General features: G+C 42.4%; 2 protein-coding genes across 5 annotated transcripts in view; both read left to right on the forward strand.

The window, feature by feature from the left end:
- Positions 1–14767, forward strand: part of LOC117567380 (probable serine/threonine-protein kinase DDB_G0278845) — a 96319-nt gene extending 81552 nt beyond the window's left edge. For 2 of the 4 annotated variants that reach the window (XR_007954856.1, XR_004572057.2), the window contains exons 5-8: positions 9071–10283; positions 11089–12450; positions 12524–13227; positions 13503–14767. Coding sequence is in view for 1 of the 4 variants with exons in the window: in XM_052004411.1 (XP_051860371.1) it covers positions 9667–10283; positions 11089–12450; positions 12524–13019 (2475 nt within the window). In the remaining 3 variants the exon portion in view is untranslated. Of the gene's footprint in view, positions 1–1223; positions 1989–9070; positions 10284–11088; positions 12451–12523 lie in introns of those variants that run through there. The other 2 variants (XR_004572058.2, XM_052004411.1) reach the window with 2 other exon arrangements.
- LOC117568815 (uncharacterized) overlaps positions 1–22604 on the forward strand; it is a 154695-nt gene that overhangs the window by 119471 nt on the left and 12620 nt on the right. The gene's annotated exons all lie outside the window — the stretch shown is intronic.

Raw genomic sequence — 22604 nt, forward strand, 5'->3', positions numbered from 1 at the left:
TGCCTTCGTTATATTCGTTTTTTTTTTTTTATTTTGGTTTTTGGCTTTGACTTTTATGGTCCAGCTTTTACGAGTAGAACTTTGGCCTTGCGGCATTTTAAAAGGTTTTCTGATTGAATATTCTAAAGTAACTTTGTCGTAAATCATCGGCCCGGACAGCTCGCAGTTCTCTGTTGAGCTCATGTTCATGTTGTTCCTGTTCTTAACCCTTTTTGGCAAAACCGAAACACTGCACGATGATATGCATATGTATGTTGTTGTTGTTGATGTTGTTGTTACATCACCATTGGAATTTCACTTTGTGGAGCTGTCAGCTCTTCCGCCTCTTGTGATACAAATCAGATTGAGAATGGCAAAAGCTACTTAACTAACAGTCGCATCGTTTTTGGTTCAATCAACCCGAAATCTAGACTCAAAACTATCCAAACAAACTCACATTCTAAATGCCAATCGGTCGGCTATAAATAAAACCAAACAAAACATTAAAAATACAACGAGAAGGCAGCGCTTGCTTTTAATTTTAATGAACCATAAAAATTCACACGCACAGCCAAACAAAAATATTACGACTCTGCTCTGCTCTGCAGACACAGTGGTTGACACAGAGGGAAAAGGGACACCACACAATCCACATTCAGCCAGACGGCCGCGGCCCAATGGAAATGTTAATGAAACTTAAAGAGATGCTAACAAAGCAAATCAACAGTTGACTCTTTGCTGGGAGTCGCGTTTTTCTCAGCAAACATTTGAGACAGAGGCAAAAAACATCCAAAATACATAAAAAGAAAGAATCAACGACAGAAGAAGACAACACAAAAAAAAAATAAAATAAACGTAGAAAAAAGATCCTAAAAATTCGAAAGAAAACTATTAAACAACTGTCCGTCGCTTATCGCGGAGAATCTCTTTCGCTCTCTCTCTCACTCTATCTGTCTTTCTCGCAGTCTTTCGCGCACAACGTTTGCTTAGAAATTAGAGCCCAAAACAAATGCCCGAAAGTTGAGCAAAGAAATTCCCCACCTCGCCTTTCCCTGTGGAGTCGAGCGTAAGCTAGACCTTAGACCGGTTTAACAGCGCTCTGTTATGCGACTGTTAACGAACAGGGCAACGTAACGACGCCAGCTGCGATGGCGACGGCGACGCAGACAGCGACGTCGGCAGCGACTGCGCATGTTCTGGGCACTCAACTCGACAGCTCTCAGAACCGTAGCTCGCATTTCATTAGCTTCGCATCCAGCGACCGGTTCATTCCACAATCGTCGTCGCTCCCAGCGTGATCTGTGTGCGCGTGCGCGGCTTCAACAACAACAACAACAAGAGCAACCCACGCGAGACACCTCAACGAGTTAGAGGAAGAGAATAACCGAACACATATACGATTGCTATTGCGATTGCGATTTGGGGAATACTCCGGCAAAATTCAACGCGTTTCGTTTCGTTTTTTATGCAAATCGCGGATGAGTGAATACAACAACAACAACAAAAAAAGTGTAGAACGGTGAAACGATGCAAAGGAGATGACAACGACGAACGAGAAGTCGAAGACGAAGAAGTAACAAACTTAAGTCACATTTCGTCACTGGCGTGAAAGTAAAAATTCTTTGTGCCTCATTTGGTATTGTGAAATTCACAGTTATTCATAGTTTCGTGGCAACAGCATCGACAACAAAAGAGATTTTCGCTCTGACTGCGAATATTACGAAATGATCGTAAAACTCGCGTAACCAACAGCAAATCCACAAGAAAACACACCGACAACAACAACAACAACAAAAGCAAATAGAAAACAAAATCCAAGTCAAGAAATGAGTAATGAGAGTTTATTCAGTGTCTGTGTCTTGCTCTCTGTGAATGTGTCTGTGTGCTGTTAATTGATTGCCAAAAAAAAGGTGTAAATGTAAATGTTTATTGTGCACATTTAACGGCAACTTTTTTGGAGCAAATTCTACCGTTATTTGCATTGTCCACATACATAACACACATACTAGGTGAGCAATCCATAAATAATAACGTAAAACACACAACACGTAAAATATTAATATGAATACGATAATATTATTATTAATGCATATAGTAACATTTAATGGGTAATTAGCGTCATGCTCTATAAATTGGGTTAAGTGTGGATATTATTATTGTGTGGCCTCTGTGAAATTTTCGACTGCTAATTGCCGGCCCTATTAAGTGTCAAAATTGGTTTATGAATTTATGTGCGAGACTTCCGAAATCACTCGAGTGTGATTCTCGACATTTTAAATGAAAAGAACTCGAAGAATTATAAAACGCTAACGTTGACAAAGACAGCAAATATAGCGAATTTTAACGACAAATGATTTAAATATAAATACATTTATAACCATAAAAAATAAAATAGAAAAAAGCATTGATCAAAAGCAAATAAATAATTAAAAAGTTATATAACAAAATTGGTAAAACAAAATGAATAAAATTCGATAATTTCTTTCGGAAGCCAATCAATTAAAATAAATCAATTAAATAAAGACTTAAAATAACATAAATTAATAATAATTATGAGATGACAAGGCTAAAAATTTGTATCCGCTAAGTAAGCAATACAAATTCATTCAAGTATTAGTCATCGATCGCAGAGTAAAGGCTAAAAATAATTGTCTATTAAATATAATAAATAAATGATCATAAATGCAAATATAATAATGATGAGAAATAAAACTATATGAGAAGAATTATTATACCAAAAGCTTTTAGTTGGAAAGTGTTTTCGTATAAAAAGTTCTATCACTTTTCAACTGCCTTTCACTACTTGCAAATGAATAGGAATATAAGATGCTAAAGAAATTTGTTCGCTTATTCATTATCAGCTCGATTATATGCCCATCGCTGCCCACTCAGCTTCGATGGGGGCTGACAAGTTAATGGACTGTCGCTCTTTCTCTCTCTCTTTCTCTGAGTTGACACCAACGCACTTCTCACCGTAACTCCGTAAGGCATCTGCCAATGCTCAACACTCTCCATTACCATTTTGTATTGGGTTTTTTTTCTTTTCTGTAGTTTTTAATATGGAAGAACAACAAAGACATGCAGCAGATAGCTGAAAATTTCACTTACAAAAGACGGGCGCAACATTTTCTTATTGTATTTTCATTTTCTGGGTCAAAAGCAAAGCAACAAAAGCCCATCCTCGGCATTGCCAAGCCCAGACCCAGGCTTGGGCCTAGCCCCAGCTCCAGTCCCCAGTCCCCAATCGTAGTCCCAAGTCCCCAGTCTTGCAGTGTACCTGGGCCCAGCCCCTTGTCTATTTGTCTCTCTAAGTTGCTGCATTTGTTTATAAATGGCAATGAGGCAGCCCCAAAAAGGGATTTCCCTTTTACACACACACACACACATACACACATTTACTGCGCAGTCAATCAATGTGAAGAAAAGATACTTTCGTTTGGTCTGCTTAAGGTAAACAGAATACAGAACGGTTACAAAGTGTCAGCTAACCCAAGGTGACGGCAGAACCCTACAACAATCAGGCACTCGTCGAGCATAAATTTAAGCGTGGAATGCTCAATGAACTGCAGACCCTAAAAAAGAATAAAAATCAACAACAAGCACTTTATATGACATTCGATTGGACTTCAAAAGGCAGTCAACGGTTCTTTCTCTTTAGTGTCAGCGAATGAGGAGGAGGAGGAGGAGGAGTAAACAAGAGGCCATCACTAAACAGTTCCAAATATGATATAGCAAATGTCGTTGCATTTCGGTTTCGATTTCCTGTGGTTCTTGTGAAACCCCAACTCCAAACATATCTGTCCCTGTTCTTATAACTGCTTCTGCTTTTGCTTCTGGCTCTACCTCTCCTAGTTCTTGTGTGGTGTGTGTTTGTGCATGCAGCGCATGATTAATAAAATACTAGCAATGTGTTTCCCACTTTGACCGCTTCGTTGATTAGTAAGCACGTCAACATTTCAATAAGAAATAAAAAAAAGCACACAGAAATACAGAAATCATTGGCGCGGGCAATCTCATCAACGTCACAACAACACAAACAACAACTATAATAATGTTACCCTTTGCCGTTCTGTGGCTTTGCATTTTAATTGCTTTTGATTTGCTGCCCCCGCCATTTATGAATCGGAATTGGAATTGGAATTGGGCGCGTTCCGACTGTTAAATTTAGCATATGAATACGAATGCGAGACAGGGGAAAAATACGTTACATTCTCTCTGTCTGTCTGCCTATACACATATAGAGCACGATGAGCCATCATATCTATATTTACATACCAGATGTATGGATTCATTTAATGGCATTGACATCGCCAAGGTTCTAGCTACACACACATTTGTCGCATACACATTTGTCAGCTCAGACTGAATGCTCTTCTCATTTTTGGAGGCTTACAAAACAAGTTCAGTTAGAGGGCAACTGTTTAGGCCATAAATATATCGGAAAAGTAAACAAAGCTCAAAGGGTTTGCAGCCTATCAAAAGCTGCTACTGTCTCATTACTCAAAAGTCAAGAAGAGTTGTTATTCCCCCTCGGAGATAATCAGAGAATGAGGTGGCAAGAGAGTGAGTGAGCTAGGGAATTCATAACACTTTTGGTTTCGGTGCAATAACCTCACAAATACACACTATAGAAGACACCCACAATGGTCACTCAACAACCTTCGCAACCCCAAAGGCCAAAAACGAAACCCAAAACAAAACTCTAAAGCGCACATCCAGTGCAAAGCAAAAGCAAAGCGAAAAGCGCAAAAAAAACGCTCAACTCGACTTGACAAATGAAAGCAAAAACCAACTGTCCACCATATAAAAATCTTGCAAGCAAAACCAAAAAAAAAAAAACGAAAAAGAAGTCAAGAATGGGCAGAACGTTAATTTTTCATGGTAGACAAGAGAAAAACCATATTATTTCATTATTTACATCCGAGACAGTCGAGAGGGGGACTAAGCAAACGAGAAGCAGCGGCGGGTGGAAAGTGGCAAGTGGCGAGCGTTGTCCGTTTGGCCGGCACGTCATTAGTCACACCAAGGGGTAGATATGAAAGACAACAACAAGAACACCAACAACAACAGCATGAAGAGAGCAACAACAATAAGTTGTTTGCCAGGCAGATCCGCGTGCAAAAGCGGATAAAAAGTAATCAAAAGCGCTAAGAACGACATAATAAGGCAACTGAGCACAGGACTAGTCCAAGTCGAAGATGAGATGCCGAGATGCCAAGAGAATGGGCAACAGGAGATGAGACTCTAGATGAGGCAGCAGCTCGAGTTGAAGGTGTTCCCAGCAACAGCAACAGCAGCAGCAGCCGAAGCAGCAGCTTGACAAAACGGAAATGAAATTAAATAAAGAAAAGCATGAAGGAGTTTCTGAGTCTCGTATTATATTGCATTATATGCCCTAGCGTCGACGTTGGCGTCGACTTCAGTATTGCATCAAGTGTTGTTGCTGCTGCTGCTGCCGCGACTATGGCTGCTGCTGTTGCTGCTGCGTTGGCGTTGGCGTTGAGGCAGAGCAAAGAGGCAACGCGGCAATGCGAAATTCTTAGCCGGGTAAGCTGCTTGCCGCAAAGACGGGGCCGCGATTTTTAAGCCGCAGCTTAAAGTGGTGACAACAACAGCAACGGCGACAACTACAACAACAATCACAGCAACGAAGCAACAAGAACAACAACAACAGCAACTACAACTATGACTGTGGCTTTGGTTCGCGCTTTGGCTCTGGCAACAGCAGAGTTGAGTTGCATTTTGTAAAACTCTTTAGTGTGATTAATGTGCCCAGACATATACACCACACCAACAACACACACACGCACACACTTCAAACTATGCAAACACATACGAGAGTGTGTGTTTGTGTGTGTGTGTGTGTGTTTGCTTCCTTTTATGAGCTGTGCTGTGCGATGTGTGTTGTGCCTGACCTGCGACCGGGACGTGCTCCTTACACTTTTCCTTTTTCCTTTTTGGCTCGTCTGTTGCTTTTGTTAGCACAACAAAAGCCACCCACCTTCGTATGTGTGTGTGTGTGCACACACCTTTACACAGATTCTGTTTGCTCGTTGTGGAGAAGGAGGAGCTCTACGTATGTGGAGCTATAGCTGCCCTAATCCTTTTGAACGCTGCTTTTATCGCACTTACTTCTACTTATACACTTACCCCGGGTTGTAATAACTTGGTCATTAAGCAGACACCCTCCTTGCTGTATTTACCCTGGCAAGCAACAACAACAGCGTCGTCTCTCTCTCTTGTTGGGGCATATTTGGGGCAAATACATATGTGCTAACAAACACCCCAAAGTAAATCCAGCAAGTTATAGCTGCAACTTCTTTGCGCTTGCATAATGACATCGAGTGTGAATGCGGTGCTATCTATCTACATATCTTGGATGTCTGCTTATATTGTGTATGTAAATTTCTATTTCTATACATATTAATTCGCATTTTAGCTGGACTTAATAGCGACTCATTTGAATACTATTCCCAGAAAGTTTTGTATACTACGCAGCTCTTTGTCTGGCCCTGACTAGTTTTTATCAATAACACAATTTTAACAGCTTTAACTGTTATATATGACGCATTTCAACATAAATTAAAATTACAATTGATTTTTCTTAACCACACTAAATTAAATATTGCACAATTTTTAAGAGTTCTTGCGATAGAAAATATTTATTAAAAGAACCAGTATTTATATGATCTATAAAAGAAAGTCTAAATATAAGAATGATGCTATTTTTGTAATTTCGCAACCTTTTCTCAAAACTAACTTTAGTATGGAGTGAGTTCTTTTTTTAATAAAATTTGACTGCAGTTTTTAAAAACTTTAATGAGTTTCTTCGATAACTTGGTTCGCTTGTAAAAAGGCAAGAACATCCTTTACCTTCTTACGGCAGTCATAATCGCCTATGATATCATCAAGAGTATTTAAGCTTCGTTGCATCATTATTAACTTTTGCTTTTTATGTTGTGTTTTTGTTGCTTTCCGTTTCGTTTCTTTTTCACAAGTTGTTGTTTTTGTGTATCTCATTATGCGTCAGGCTTCTTCTTCTCGGTTTTTTTTTTGTCTTTTTCTGGTACTTGTTGTCTACGTCTTGGGTTACATATTTCATATTTCGTAGTCATAACCGCAGGCGGTAACAGTGATGAAGGAGCGATGGAGGGATGAAGGGGTAAAGAAACGTTGTCACTTTTCCTGTGGCTCGCAGTCAACTCGTATTGGGACTCGACTCGGATGATACCTCATTTGTTCAAGTGTTTTGCCTGCGGCTTTTGTGTGTTCCCCTCGGGGACAGGAAGCATCAGCAACTGGCCGTGGCCAAAAGGGGTTGAGCTCGACATATGCCAACGTCATCGTCATCGCCATCACCATCGTCTCAGTATTATAGCCATAGTCATCGCCATCGTCATCGTCATTGGCAACGCGCCTGTGGCAGGAGCTTGAAAAGGATTTCATGTTTATTGCAAGTTTTTTGCTTATTAAAAAATAAAACCAGCAAATAAACAAAAAAAATAAAGTAAAAAAGAAATGAAAACGAAAAACTTTTTGTGAGGCTTCTTCGATGCTGCTGTGTGCAACGTGTCAGCTACAAGTTAAATGAGTTTCTTCTCTTTTTTTTTGTGCCTTTCTGCACAGGAAGTTGTTAAGCGTTGAAGACAGTGCCGCGGAAGGGGGGCGTGAAGAGGCAGCTAGCAGCTGACTCTCTCAAGTGTCTCAGCCCTGAGCGAGACCCGCAAATGCCTGTGCCACTTTCCAGGCAGCCAAGCATCCAGTCAGTCCAGGGGCGCCACTAATTAATTAAGACATTCTCAATGAAATCAAGTTAAATGCAAGGCAAATGCTGAAACTGTGTCAGGCCATGCACCGAGCGAAATAATAAAAACAGCAACTTAAACTCCAGACACGTACGCGCCAGGAAGCCGAGATCCAAAGCCACAGATCCACATTGGTAGCCACAACAGATCCACACAACTTGGTTAGCCAATCCTCCGCCTGTTAGTGGCATCAATTTTTGTCCAGTAGCCGAGAAAATGTCACGTTTCCACATAAGTTACCAAGCGTGAGAATTGCGCGCCAGTTTGTTGTTCGTTTTCTGTATTTTTTTTTTTTGCTCTCTGGCAGTCGCAGGAAAAGGTACTTTCCATGGTGAAAATTAATTGCAAGCCGGGTTATCGTCGTCTCAACACACAACATCAGGCCAAACAATTAATTGGAAAGCACAGCAAAATAGCAAAACAACTGTAAATAACAAAAAAAATTTCGAAAAAAATCGAAAAATAACGAAACAAAACTATGCTGCAAAATAGTTCAGAAATTGATGAGCTCGGTTTTATTTTACAAACTACTTACAATGACTTCTCCAACACTGGGGCGAACTCATAAAAATTTCAATTAAATCTTGGCTTTTTATGTGTGCAGCTCGAAATGTTTATAACTTTGCCGAACTGCACTTGGCCAGTTTGGCTTGGCTTGGCTTGGAGGCAGCGCATTTTAGCCAAAAGGCTCGTAAAATTCTTTATGGGCCGCTTTTCTCGATGAGCACTCAACTCCAATTGAAATGGCCTCTTGGTCACGCCCATTGGCTGAAAAGTGGGCGAAACACCTTCAACATTCACCTTCTTTCACTTATTCTAATTGTCAACTAATTTAGTAGAACTGAACATCTCTGCGGAATGGTGTCTGTCCTTCCCCAGCTCACTCCCTCTCCCTCTCTCTCTCTCTTTCTCTCTGTCTGTCTGTCTGTGGTAATCAGCCACATTTATGTGGGCTCATAAATATGCAAATATCCTGTAAGTACTTTTAATGTCTTGCCATTTGTTGGCCTGGCTTACTGCCACACAAAGAAGTCCCGAGTTGCATTACATAGTTCTCTTCTTTACTTTTCGCTGTTCGTATTCGTGTTCGTGCCTCCCCCTAATGGTCTTAATGGCATGTTTGGCATTGGCCATATTTACATGCATTTATTTTGCTGGCTGCATTTCAACTTTATGGGTGCCATAAATAAGCCAGCCCTTTATGTGTGTGTAATAATATTAACTGCATTTTCGATGCGACATTAAATGCCATTCGACTAATTTCCCCTCTTACAACAATCTTGCAGGAATCGAAGCCACATTGAAGCAGAGGACTACGAGGAGTAAAAGTCGCCATCACAATTCGCACACTGTGGCCAGCGGGAGACGAGCAGCAAACCGAATGCAGTATCTCAACTACGCACTGCAGACATCCACGCGACTGCTGACCAGCCAGAGCAATAGCAATAGCCATAGCAATAACCACAGTCAGAGCCAGACGGCAGCCAAGGCGGCGGCGGCGGGTAGACAACAACAGCAACAACAACAACAGAAAGAAATTGAAGAGGAGCAAATAGCACACGCCTGTTGCAGTCGAGGCGCACAATTGCTGAGATTGCGCCACCAGGAGCTGGCCAAGCGACGTGCCCTTGAGCTAGAGGATCAGCTGAACGCCAACGCCATCAGCTGTGCCCAGGATAACGACGACGACGAGGACAGCGAAGCATCTAGCGCGACAGAGGAAGGCGCAGTTGGGGGACATCTGGAGGCGGAGTCGGGGGCAACAGAGAGGCGGCACATCCAGAAATCCAGCGAGTCGGCGCCGCAGCCAGTCCAATGAAATTTACTCTCATTTAATGTGCAACTGGCGCGTAGCAAGCTGTTATCGTTTTTCAACCGCGACATGGCCGCCACCGATGGCCAAATCATATTGGCCGCCTCCCGTTTTGGGGATGCGACGCCCGTCTATTTACGCGACTTCTCCAAGCAACCGCTGCCGGCGGTGGCTAAGATCCTGAAGGGTCAGCATCAGGCCCTCGGCGTGCCAACGCTATCGGCGCCATCGCTGCAGAGCACTGCGCTCTTTTTGAGTGCCGGCAAAAAGTATCAGATTCTGGCGCAACCCATTAAGATCAAGGAGGGACGCAAGCCCACGAATGTGGGCGCCAAGGTGCTCATACCGGAGACCTATGGCGGCTACTTTGAGCTCCTCAGCGAGGATGGCCGCTCCACGCGTTGCATTGACTCTGTCCTGGAGCTGGCACGTCGGCGAAATGCTCGTGTCCTGGTGCGGGAGACTTTCCGTTGCCAGCAGCTCAATCGCACCATTCACGCTGGAGAGCTGCTCACCACGATGAACGACAATGGCAAGTACCTGCAGTGCCGCAACATCAAGGACGAGATCATCAATCTGCCACTCGATACCAAAGCCAAGTTCTCGCCGATTGCACGCGAGGACAGCATCAGCGGAGTGCACACCGTCAAGAATCTGCTGCTCAAGCGGATGCCCGTCATCGTGAGGTGAGTTTCAAAGAAATCTATGCTTTATGCAATCCCTATTCTTACTCCTTTTGTAGCCTTCATAATTTTAGTAGTGAAATGCAAATAATTCTTATAAAAAGTATTGGAATTATTGAGTAGGCATTATCAGGAATCATTCATCCGATTGTTTTTCTGTTTTTTCACAACTTTTTAAAACAAGTGTTATGATAACTGAATAATTAAGCAATAAGTTATACTTACCCATTATTTATAACTGGTTTTATACTTTCACAATAGATATATAGAAACACCAAATATACAATTTTAAGTATTTTGTAGGAATATTTGTTTGGTATATTAACGATAATAACTGGCGTCTCACAGTCGAGCAGACTATTTTCAATATGAACTCTCAATTCAATTTAATCTAACACATAACTGTTATGCATATTTTTTACTAGTCTATTTGGAGAGTTAGATAAATTTGCGTTAACTGGGAATTGATTCTTTTCTTGAACTTTCCTTTGGTAATTCATCCTTTATTGATTTATAAGAATTTTACTAATATTTACAATAATTTAAATTTGCAACATTATTATTATTATTTAATATATTTTAAGTATTTTTTGTAATAACAATTTTGATTTAGTACAAGTTTATATTATATAACTAAGTCTATTAAGTTTTTTTCGATATTTTTAATCCTAAATTTCGACTTGAAAAACTGCAATAAATTTGATTTGTAGTTTTTTCTTGAACTGCTATTTTAAATGTAGATCGAATGTCTATATTTGGCGTTAATAAATAAATATTTGTATTATCTCCTCTCGCTCTATCGCTCTAGACTTGTGCATGGCAGCGGACCCAAGGGACTGAAGCAACCTTTTGTGCCAGAGCTGCGACTGCTGGGCTGCGTGGAAATCGATCGGATCTTTGCGTTGCCGTTGCAGAAGGACACGGATCTGGTGCCAGTGCCGTTGAACGTGAAAATCAAGCTGCAGCGGGCCAAGAACATGGAACAGCTGGAGCATTTCATTGAGTACACGCGCTTTTTGGATAAGGCGCAGCGTCTGCTTGCGGATGCGCGCGATCGCCTGCAGATTGTCGATCTCAAGCTGAGCGAAAAGGAGAAGAAGGACTCCAAGTTCAGCAGTCGCAACAGCGGCAACAAGCTGCCCATCGTCATGCTGCCCTCGGCGGCGGGCGTGGCCAGCGGTCTGGCCGAGAGCGGCTATGTGCTGCGCAAGAGCGCCAGCTGTGATTCGTGGTCCAAGCAGCAGCAGCAGGCGCTGAGCAGCAGCGAGTTTGCCGAGGAGTACAAGGAGATTGATCACATCTATGACTATGTGCGCGGTCTGACGCCGCTCTCCAAGGGATTGGCTCGCTTTGAGCCGATCTGCGAGTCGCCAACACTCAAGTCCCATCACACGGACAGCAGCGGCAATGGCAACTATTGCAGCCTAATCAGGGGACCGACAACAGCAGCAGCAACACCACACCAGCAGCAGCAGCAACAGACGAGCAACAACAACAACTACAGCAGCCTGGAGTCGAACAAACACAGCAGCAGCAACGGTGGCCATCATCATCATCATCAGCAATACTCGTCACAGTCGCAACAGCAGTCGCTGGTTCATCACTCGTCGGCATTGCTGGTCAATCACTATCATCACAGCCATATACAGGAGGACATTAAGCCGGTGCCGCCGCCAATTGAGACGATTCCGGGCAAGAAGCCGGCGGAGAAGCGACAGCGTCCCACACTACCAAAGCTTTACATCAAGAATGCGAATGCGCACAGCGCCGGCAGCAGCAGCAATGGCAACTCAACCGGCGGCACCAGTCACAGTCACAGCCATAGTCACAGCCACAGTCATAGCCATTCGCAGCAGCAGCAGCAACAGTTGCCGCCAACGCCGGGCAGCAACAACAGCAACAGCAACAATAATAATAATAACAACAACAGCAGCAGCAGCAACACGGCAGCAATTGTTGCCAGTGCAGCGGCAGCAGCGCACCACGCCCACGCGCACGCCCATGCCCATCATCCCCATGGACATGCACATGCATCGCATCAGCATCAACACCCACATCCACATCCCCATCCGCATCCGCATCCACATCACCATAGCAAGGTGCTGACGCCCAACAATCATTTGCCAGTCAAGGAATCCCTCGAGCCGCAGTCGCCGATCTTTCATATCAGGTGAGTAACCGATAACCGAGGGGGGAATAATAAACTTCGAGGGGAAATACTGAATGTTGTAAATCTTTGGCAGATACAAGAGTCTCAGCAGTCTGCAGCTGACACCGGACAGCAACAACACGGGCGCAATGACGCCGCCGATGATCTCAGCGCATGCCAAGTCAACAGCAGCAGCAGCGGCAGCGGCCCAAGCAGCCTCAGCAGCAGCGGCGGCAGCGGCAGCAGCAGCATCAACTGGCTCACAGTCGCCGCCCGATGTGGTGCTCAAGTGCGGCAGCATACTCAATTCGCATGGCTATTTGGCGCACAGTCACAGCCGCAGCTCGAGCAGCAACAATCACCACAGCAGCAACAACAACCCAAGGGAGGGCACGCTGGACTCGTCGCGCAGCGGGGGACGCACTTCGGGCGACTCACAGAAGCTGCCGGAGAAGAAGACGCGACGCTTGTCGCGGCCACGCAGCCTCTCCAATCTGGTGTGGGATCTGCGGCCATCGAAGGAGAAGTCCAAGAAGAAACTCTATATACACCATTTCGATCAGCGTCAGCAGGCGACGCTCTATCTGTAGACGATGTAAAAGAGGAGGAGAATGGGAAAGAGGAGCAGGCAGAGGAAGTGGAGGAAGAGGATGCGATGCTCGGGTACGGAGTAGAGATTCGTTGCCAAATCGTTTCGCTGCCATCAACAACCACAAACAACAACAACAACCACGACAACAGAAAACAGACAACCATAAGAAGCAACACCAACATTTAACGCTGTGTGTGTTCCTGCAGGTGAGCAGACGACGGGCGGTTGAGAATGAGGGGGCGCCGACAGTAGATGGGGGGACAAGCGTCTAGCGCAGAGCGGGAGGTGTGGCAATGCAAATCGTGCTGCCCTCTGATTGTTTTGCTTATTAAATTCGTGCAGCTAAAACTAAAATAATTTCCTCTTTATCTGTTTCCCTCTCTCTCTCTCTCTCTCCCTCTCTCTCTCTCTCTCTCTCTATCTCTCTTCCCTACCCTTCTCTCTTTTGCTGTCTTCCTCTCTTTCTCTCTCTCCCTTGCAGCTTTCACCAGTTTAGCTTGCAGCAGCAATTTTAATTAACATTGAATTGTGCCTTCCCCTGCGCCTAGAACTATGCTTTAAAATTCCAATGAAATATTTTTGAAGAATATTTTGCCTGGATGGACAAGGATGAATGTGAAAGAGAGGGAGAACAGAAGAAGATGAAGATGAAAAAGAAGAGAGCAGAAGAACCAAACAAAACAAAACAAGAAAACCAATCACATGAAGCGCTGATGACACACACACACAGAAACAGACACAGACAATACAATAAACACACAAAATACACACACACTCACACGTCAAGTCTATAAAATTGTGATTTTAATTTTATGTTTAATTTAATTTAATATTGCGACACTTTTAGTTAATATTTAATACGAATAGGCGACAAGGCAAAGCAAAAAACAAAAAACTACAAAATAATCATAAACAAGAAAAAAGTGAATAAATAAAAAGCCATTTTTCATTTAGCTGTCGCTTTCAGTTTTCAGTCACATTACAAATTTAAAAAAGTAAAAAAAAAAAACAAAAACCAACAACAAGAAACGGCAAATTAACGAAACGGTGTATTAATTAAGCTTGGACCTAAAGCTCGAGTTGCAAAAGCTGCAAAAGGCGATTGGCGCCTCCACAAGCAAGATATCAAAAGACACTTACACATACACACACACACACAAGCATATATAAATGAGATATATACACACATGTGTGTATACTATATACTATAGATAAGCAATATTACACAAAATATCGAACATTATTTACCTAGAAGAAGTTATGCAACAGCAGCTGCAACAGCAACAACAACAAGCCGATTAACAAGCATATTTAATGTTATATAACAAATAGTTGAAATGAATTTATTAATTTCTCCTCATAATTTAAATGTTGTTCGTTGTGCATGTTGTGAATGTGTATTCGCGTAATTGTATTCGCGCAATTGTTTCGAATTATGCAATTTAATTACAATTATAGTACACTTAACTATTACTCTTATTAGTCTTTAGTTTGCTCAGAGCTTAGAGGAGATCGTAAGTGAAAGAGCAAGAGAATGATGCACTCTCTCTCTCTCTCTCTGCTCTTTTTACTCTCCCCGCTCTGGCAAATGCATTGTCTTAGTCGTTTAGTATGTACATTTTAGTTATTACAATTATATATCGCTTACATAGCATACGAGTATCTAGAGTACATTATTACCTACTATAACTACATTCTATTTGTGTCTAATAAATGTCTCAGAAAATATAAATTGTATATGCAAAAATCTGGTTGTTCTTATTACACTTTTTTATCCCCCATTACGGCAACGAGTTGAATGAAGTGTGGGCGCGCGCATGTGCGCAATCAAATGAAAGCAAAACGGGAACAATTTCTATTGTCAGCTTGGCATCATCTCATATGGTAATATAGTCACCAAGTTGATCGGACTATAAATGCTTTAACTGCGCTATAATTATGTAAACAGTGCAGAGATACCCTGCACTTTATGAGTAACAGTTGATTGAGACTGAAAGTTCACATAATATTCTACAATTAAATGTTGTAATTCTTGAAGATAAAACAATTTATGAACAGCAATTTATTTCAAAATAATTTCCATTCTCTAAGGTATGTATTATTCCAGTCGATCAGTTCACGAGGCATAAATTACAACTACTTAACACTGAGGTTAATTACTCATTAGTCAATCATAGTTAATTATAAAATAATATTGTCGACTGCATTGCAATCGATTCCAGCTGTTAATTTTGACGAACATGGGAATAGAAATTAACTGAAATCGTAAATAAGCAAGTAAGAATGAGAGAATATGAATATGAATATAAATATGGAAATAGGCAACAATCACAGCGGATAAAGTAAGTAATTTTATTTAGAACTCGTGTGAAAATACAAAATAATAAGTGTTCAAAATCAGCGTTAGCTAGATCATTGAATTGCTCCGACGACTGATTAAACCAGCTTTTACCAAATTGGGGTTCAACGTCAGGTGAAAACTGCGCAATTGCCTGGCATTTAGTTGAACGCAACGCAAAAGCGCAAAATTTCAATAAAGCAACAACAATTCGATTATTTATGGAAACATGGCACATGCTTCCTGCCAAGCTGAAACTACAACAACAAAAAACAATGAGGCGAAACACCTGCCAAAAGCGCCTGCCCGACACCTGGCAGGAACACAACGACTGTGATTGATCCCATTTTGGCAAAGAATTAAATCTGAATTGCAATAGATTTCCATAGAGCGGCAGGCGAATGCGGAAAGCATTTGTATTGTATGTATGTATGTAGAGAGGAGGCACAATTGCGTTAATGCTGGTAATTAGTTGGTAATATCGAAAGATTTAATTTGAACTAGCGAACGCGAGCGAACCCAAAACGGTGCGAGGCGATCAAGTTTGTTGCCTAAGTCTTTTGTTTTGTGGCGCGAGCGTATAGCAAAAATGCTATGCAAATAGATTGACTGTTATTGTTGCTGTTGCCGTTGCCGTTGCCGTTGCGATGGTGGTGGAGCTATCGTTCGAGCTGGCGGCAACGAATTGAATAACATGAAAAATGCGCTTACATTGCGATATCATCACGTTTATGACGCTGGCACAATTAATCAGCCGACATGCAAGCGCTAAAAGGCAGACTCCACTCCAACTACAACTACAACTCGAACTGCAAGTCTAAATCTAGCTTTGGTTCTGGTTCTAGCTCAAAAAGACGCACAGCTGGCCTGACTTGACTTCACTTTGTACCAAGAACCATAAACGTTTCTCTGCTCATCAAATGTGCAATTTATAACATTTTCCTATGCGCGGCAAACCGCGGAACCAAAGAGCCAACAGCAGACGCCTACGCCAAAATCTCAGGCACCAAAGATCCTCGAAGTCTGCACTTTAAAAAATTTGCAAGGCAAATGGAGAAAACTTTGAGAAAACCTTAAATTTGCTGCTCAATAAATTTCAGCATAGATTTTTGCGCAAGAAACAATTAGTCTCAATTAAGATATAAAGTCATGCGATTTAAGAGCATTATATAAATATATATAGTCTTCGGTTTACAAGCACTTCCTTATTTGCCTGAGTGTAGAGAGCTGCGTATCAGTCGCAGTCTCAGTCTCCGTTTCGGTCGCCGTCTGCATGTTGCTTAGCCATTTGCTACAGTTATGGCACACAGGAAGAGACTGCAAAGACTGCAAAGAAAAGAAAAGAACTGGCTCTGAGCAGCTGCCCCATCCGCTGAGATCGGTTGAACGGCTCATGTGCCGGCGATTTGTATCGCCGTCTGTTTAAACTGTGTAAATCGCCCTAAACTACGCATCAGTTTCGGTTTCAATCTTGAACTTGCTCTCTTCCTCTCCCTCTATCTCTCTGCCTCCTCTTCTTAGATGTAGTCATGCGTCCCTCAATATGTTTATTTAAACGCTGCGCTCTGCAGTCAGTTGAGGAAGTGGTTTCGTGCAACTTTATCGCGATATACTCTCGTACCCGATATGCGTTTTGTAGCGGTAACAAATTGGCCGGGCCGCCTTTATTGGCTTCCTCTTGCTACGCAGACTCCACTCCACTCCACTCGACTCGATGCAGATCCTGGCCCAGTTCTAAGACGCTTCCGCGTCACATGCACACAATTAAAAGTGCGATGCACAGTTCAATTACACAGAGTTGAAGCTGAAGCTGAAGCTGAAGCTGAGAGTGCCAGCCACTTCCCCTTTTTGCTTGGCTTGGTTAGGGTTTGGGTCTTGGTCACAGACTGATCTGCAATTACGCGGCGGGTCGACGACTTCTACGCTGCCAATTGCGCAACTGTTGCAACTGTTGCCTCGATAATCATTCAAATTTACAAGAAAACAATCAAAAACAAATTCCTAGAACACAAATCGACGAAACTCATTTCATTTCAATTAAAGTTGCACGCCGTCTTCGACTCTTCGACTACAACTTCGACTCCTGAGAAAAAGAAACAAGAAATGATCGTAGTCAGGCATAGAGAGGCAGGCAAATACCCTGCAAAACAAGTGCCAAAGGAAGGTGATATAGTCTATAGAACAAGCATAATCTTTGGAAAGGAAATATTCTGACTTGAAACTAAAACTAATATATAATACAATTTATATGCTGTGCATAGTTATCACTTATTAAATTAGTTGAATGAAGTGTAGCAAAGTGCATATGCATGCAGTTGTATCCAGCTGTAGGTTAGCTCATGAGGAAGACACGGGTGGCATGAAAGCGTGCAACAAGCGAGTGGCAAGTGGCGGGTGGCGGGCAGCGGGTGCAGCAGGCGAAAACCCAAAGAAAACAAATTTAAATAAGACAAACGTCAAACAATTACCGTCAATCGCATTTCCCGGCAATGTTGTTGGCAACCTTTTGCAGCAGCGAAGGATGGCAACTGAAGCGGTGGGTGAGGGCGTCTGATGCGCGCATGTGCAGTTACGAGTGCAACTGCAACTGCAACTGCTGCAACTTCGACTTCGACTTCGACTTTGACTGCAACTGCGACTGCGTCACACGGCACGCGGAGAGGTCAAGAAACTGTGAGCGTCATTTGAATAAGTTAGAAAGAGCAAGAGGAGCAGAGAAAGGGCAGCAGCAGAAGGGAGCGAGTGCTGCTGGTGAAATCAAATCAAATCCAAATCAAACAAAACAAACTGCTAGCTGAGGAGACACACAAAGAACAGTCTCTCTCCAGGCAAACAAGAAAGCGACAAGGCATCGAACAAATTTCCATGCTGCTGTGAAATTCCACGATGCGACGACGACGACGACGAAAAGCTGTTCAATGGTCGCATGTTCGTTTGTTGCCTTGCTGTTTGTTTTGTTTGCTATGTCTATGGCTTGTTCTATGGGTGTTTTTGGACTCTGAGCGCAATTATCCATCGCGTATTTGCTTTGACTTTGACTGTGACTGGGACTGTGACTTTGGCATTCTGCCATCGATGTTCTTGATGTGCTTGTCGATGTGAATGCGAATGCGAATGCGAATGCAGCCGAAACCTTTCTTCCACTTCCACTTAAATTGCCCATGACGAGCTGTGCACAGCTGACAGCTGAGCAACTGCTTGGCTGACAGTGTGCCCAGATCACTACACAACTTCAGTGCAGTGTATCCATCATCAACATGCGATTCTCATGCGAAAAGGTCAACAACAGCAGCAGCAGCAGCAGCCGCGACAGCGTCAGCGGCAGCAACAAGTTGGTCATAGAATTTCAATCATTGACTTTGGCCAAGTGAAATGCGCCAATGATTCCTCCACTCATTCGAATGCAGAATCCATGGCAGCTGCTGTTTGTTGATTTGTTTAGTTGGCTGGCAACTGCAACTGGCAACTAGTAACTGTTGCTGCTGCTGCTGCTGTGCGTTGCTATCTGCTGCAACATAGTCACTGCGCGTTGGCCACTTTGTTCTGGAGCGATATCTCTTGCAGCTTAAATTGCTGTTAGGTAACCGATCACGTTCGCCGCTTGCATACAAAGCAGTTGCTGCTGCTGCTGTTCCTGTTGCTGCTGCTGCTGCTGCTGTTGTTGCTGCCTCTGTTTGTTGCTCGCAATTGGCCTGGCCATTTTGAACGCCAGTTGATTTTTCATTCGATCCATTTGAAATTGTTTGATGCCAGGTTGATATGGCCATGATAGATGCCAGCTCGTTACGACTCTGCCTGCAACAACTGCTCGCTCGTTGTGTAGTGCAGTGTAGTACTTCAATCATATTCAGTCCCTGACAATGAGATTTGGGCCGCGGGACGCGAATCCATTCGTTGCGGCCTGTCCTATTAAACAGTTCGCCAGAACCCCGATAAGGCTATAATAGGGAGAGTGGAACGAGAGAAATAACTACATATCAATATCTGCACATGGAATTGAAAATAAATTGATTGTAGCTCATTAAAAGCAAAGCAAAAGTGAAACGGTAAGCTACGCTTTTGTATATTTTATAATCGAAATAAATACTTTTCATTTACAATTTTGATTATTTAATTTTTATTTCTTTATTAATTGATATCTATATTATGTTATATTGATTGTTACTCATCCAAAACAAATCTAAAGATTGTTGCTATTTAAAAGCAAATCTATATAGGATTTAAATTTTTGTATTGTAATGAATCCTTTTAACTTATAAACTTAATATAATTTCAATTATTCTAAATGAATATGAAATATTGTTAAAGAAGGTATATGGAATTTATGTATATAAATTAAAATTTTGCTTGAAGTATACTTTAGAAAATGAGTGTCTTCAAAATTAAACTAATTTGTAATGGACACTAATTTATATAAAATCTTATATATAGGTAATTCTCTGGAAATTGTACCAAGCGCCACTATTTCTTATAGCTCTAGATTAGTATTTTAATTAGAACTAAAATTGATTTTAGGAACTTGTTCTGTTTTAGCATGAAATACAATATATAAATTTGTTTATTTTTCAATTCAAATCGTAAAATTTTGCAATTATCTTAAATAACATTTCCGAAATCGTTCTTATCTATACTTAAAATTCAAAAAAATATTTTAAAGTGAAATATAATATTATATATATTGTATTTTACAATATTATACAATAATCTTAAAATAACATTAAATTAAATTAAGTTAATACTAAATTGACAATTTTAAACAAGCTAAAATGAAAACCTTTGTTAAATTACTTTACTTCCTTTCATTCATTAAACGTAATAAAACATTTAACTCAATCAATGAACTTGACATATGAATATGAAATGCATAAACAAAATATGACTTAAACATGTGAACAGAATGTCAGCAATTTGTTGAGCTGATTTAAGTAATTGTTTAAACAAACACGAAACGCCTGCCCTTTTACTTTTGCTTGTGCTTGTGCTTTTGGTTATATAATTTATGACCTTCGCACTCAATGTAAATATTTATTTACATGCACAAATTGTGATATGGGTTTTCTTAATGGATGCTACGTTGTAAAGTTGTAAGTTGAACTTGTTGTCGGCGCATGAGTCAGCGCTATTTGCAGGCAGTTTTTTTTTTTATTATTTTTTGTTCCCTCTCCACTCTTCCTCTCCAATCGGTTCCATCCTCGCTTCAGTGTATTTCTGCGAATGATTAAACTGTTTAAATGGAAATTTCATTTGGTGCAAGGGCGAAATGAGTTAAAGAGGCAGCTTCGATGACGACAACTGCAGGGCAAAATGCGTATAAAATCAATAGCCCAATACACAGACAAACACACAGATACATATATACACACACACACACACAGAGCAATGCACACTCGGCGTGTTGCACTGTCAACAGTCAAGTGGCAGTGCATTAAAATTGTAAACTTCAACAACAAACAAAAGCCACAAACAGACGCTCGACGCTCATGAGCAGTCGCCTGGATGCTCGCTCTTCCCCTCCCTCACACTTCACCGCTCTCTTCTCGTCACCTTCCTGTTTGCTGCTCCTTCGCCTGCCATGGTCTGTGGTGTGGCCTGGTCGATTGGCCAATTGGTTGGCCCTGTTGCTGCCTGCCCCTTGTAAGCAGCAGACGCGCGTTGCAAAGTGAAGGTGGCAGTTGCAGTTCGAGATGGAGATGGAGTTGGAGCCGAAGTTGGAGTTGGAGATGGAGGCGATGTTGCAATTGTGCACATTGGTCGCCTGGTATCCGGCTTATAAGCTGCCAATTTCAAATTGTGCGTCACGTACACGCATAATGGGCAAAAGTAATGAAAACATATGAACAGACACGCAGGGCGAGTAAGCTGGAAAACTCAGCGGGAGGGGGAGAGAGAGAGAGAGTGTACAGAGAGGGGGGCACGGCAAAGTTAGTTGGAATGGCCCTGCACGCACTGGGGGCATGGCTTGCACATTTCCAGTAGGCAGTTGCTGGCAATGCGATTGCAAATGCACAAAATAATAATTTGCAATACGCGCAGTTCAATTACAGCAGCAGCAACAACAACAGCAACAACTCCTTGGACTGTTGTGTGTATCATTCTGGCAGCTCTGCTCATTTGTAGCGTTTTTATTTTACAATGCATTGCTGCAGTCATACAACTATAATTGATACGCTCTAAGTAATTGGCGCTGACCACGCGAGCAACATCGCAGCGATTACAGTTGCTGCTGTGACTGTGGCTGCTGCTGTTACTGCTGCTGCTGCTGCTGCAAGTGAGAGATCAAGCAAACGATTTGTATATCGAGGCATCGATCTTTCGATTATACGTCGGACATGCTGGCGACACACAGGACCACCCCACTGTACCTGCCAGACATCCATCTCGCGCCTAATTGCATACCCGCCAGCAACAGTAACAGCAACCACAGCAGCAGTAACTGCAGCAATATCAACTGCAGCAACATTAATGCATTGTTACTAAATTTTGTTTATAAATCAAAAGGCATAATGCTTGGCAAGTCGTTTCAGGCGTTCAGTCATGCCGCACATCATGTGATTGTTGTTGCTGCTGTTGTTGCTGCGGTGTCGCCAGCATGTTGCTAGCTGTTGTTGTTCTTGTTGCTGTTATTGTTGCCGTTCTTGATGTTGGCGCTCTGCTGAAAGCTTTACGTTTGATGTCGCCACATTTTGTGCTTTTTTGCTGATGTTGTTGTTGTTGTTGGTATCTACATTGTTGTTGCTGCTACAAAACTGCCATTTATAGGCAATTAGGCTTTGATTTTAGTTGCCGTTTGAATGGTTGCTGCCATTGCAGTTGCTGCCATCGTTGCTGCTGCTGCTGTTGATGTTGATGTTGCTGCGGTCCTGCGAGCGCCATTAATGCAGTGTGTAACAAATCATGGCTGCAATTAGTGCGTGTTTATGACTGGCAGCCAGGACAGGACAGGACAGGACAGGACAGCGCTGAACAGGCTGACTACAAGCCAAGCATAAAACGCTGCTGGGGGGAAGAGGAAGGAGGAGGTGAATCGGGTAAATAGCCAGCACCATTTCAGCGCTCAATATTTTGTACTTTTAGCTGTCTGTTAGGCGATTTTTCCATGTTTAGCACAGCGCACAATTTGCATGCAACGCTGCCGCTGCAACAATGGCCCCATCATGATGCCGGACAACTGGGCAACTGGACCAGTGTCCAATGTCCAGCGCCTAGTGTCGTCGTGGCGTCGAGTGGCGTCAATAATGGCCTGTC

Source organism: Drosophila albomicans, chromosome 3 (assembly GCF_009650485.2).
Source record: "Drosophila albomicans strain 15112-1751.03 chromosome 3, ASM965048v2, whole genome shotgun sequence".
Taxonomy (NCBI): domain Eukaryota; kingdom Metazoa; phylum Arthropoda; class Insecta; order Diptera; family Drosophilidae; genus Drosophila; species Drosophila albomicans.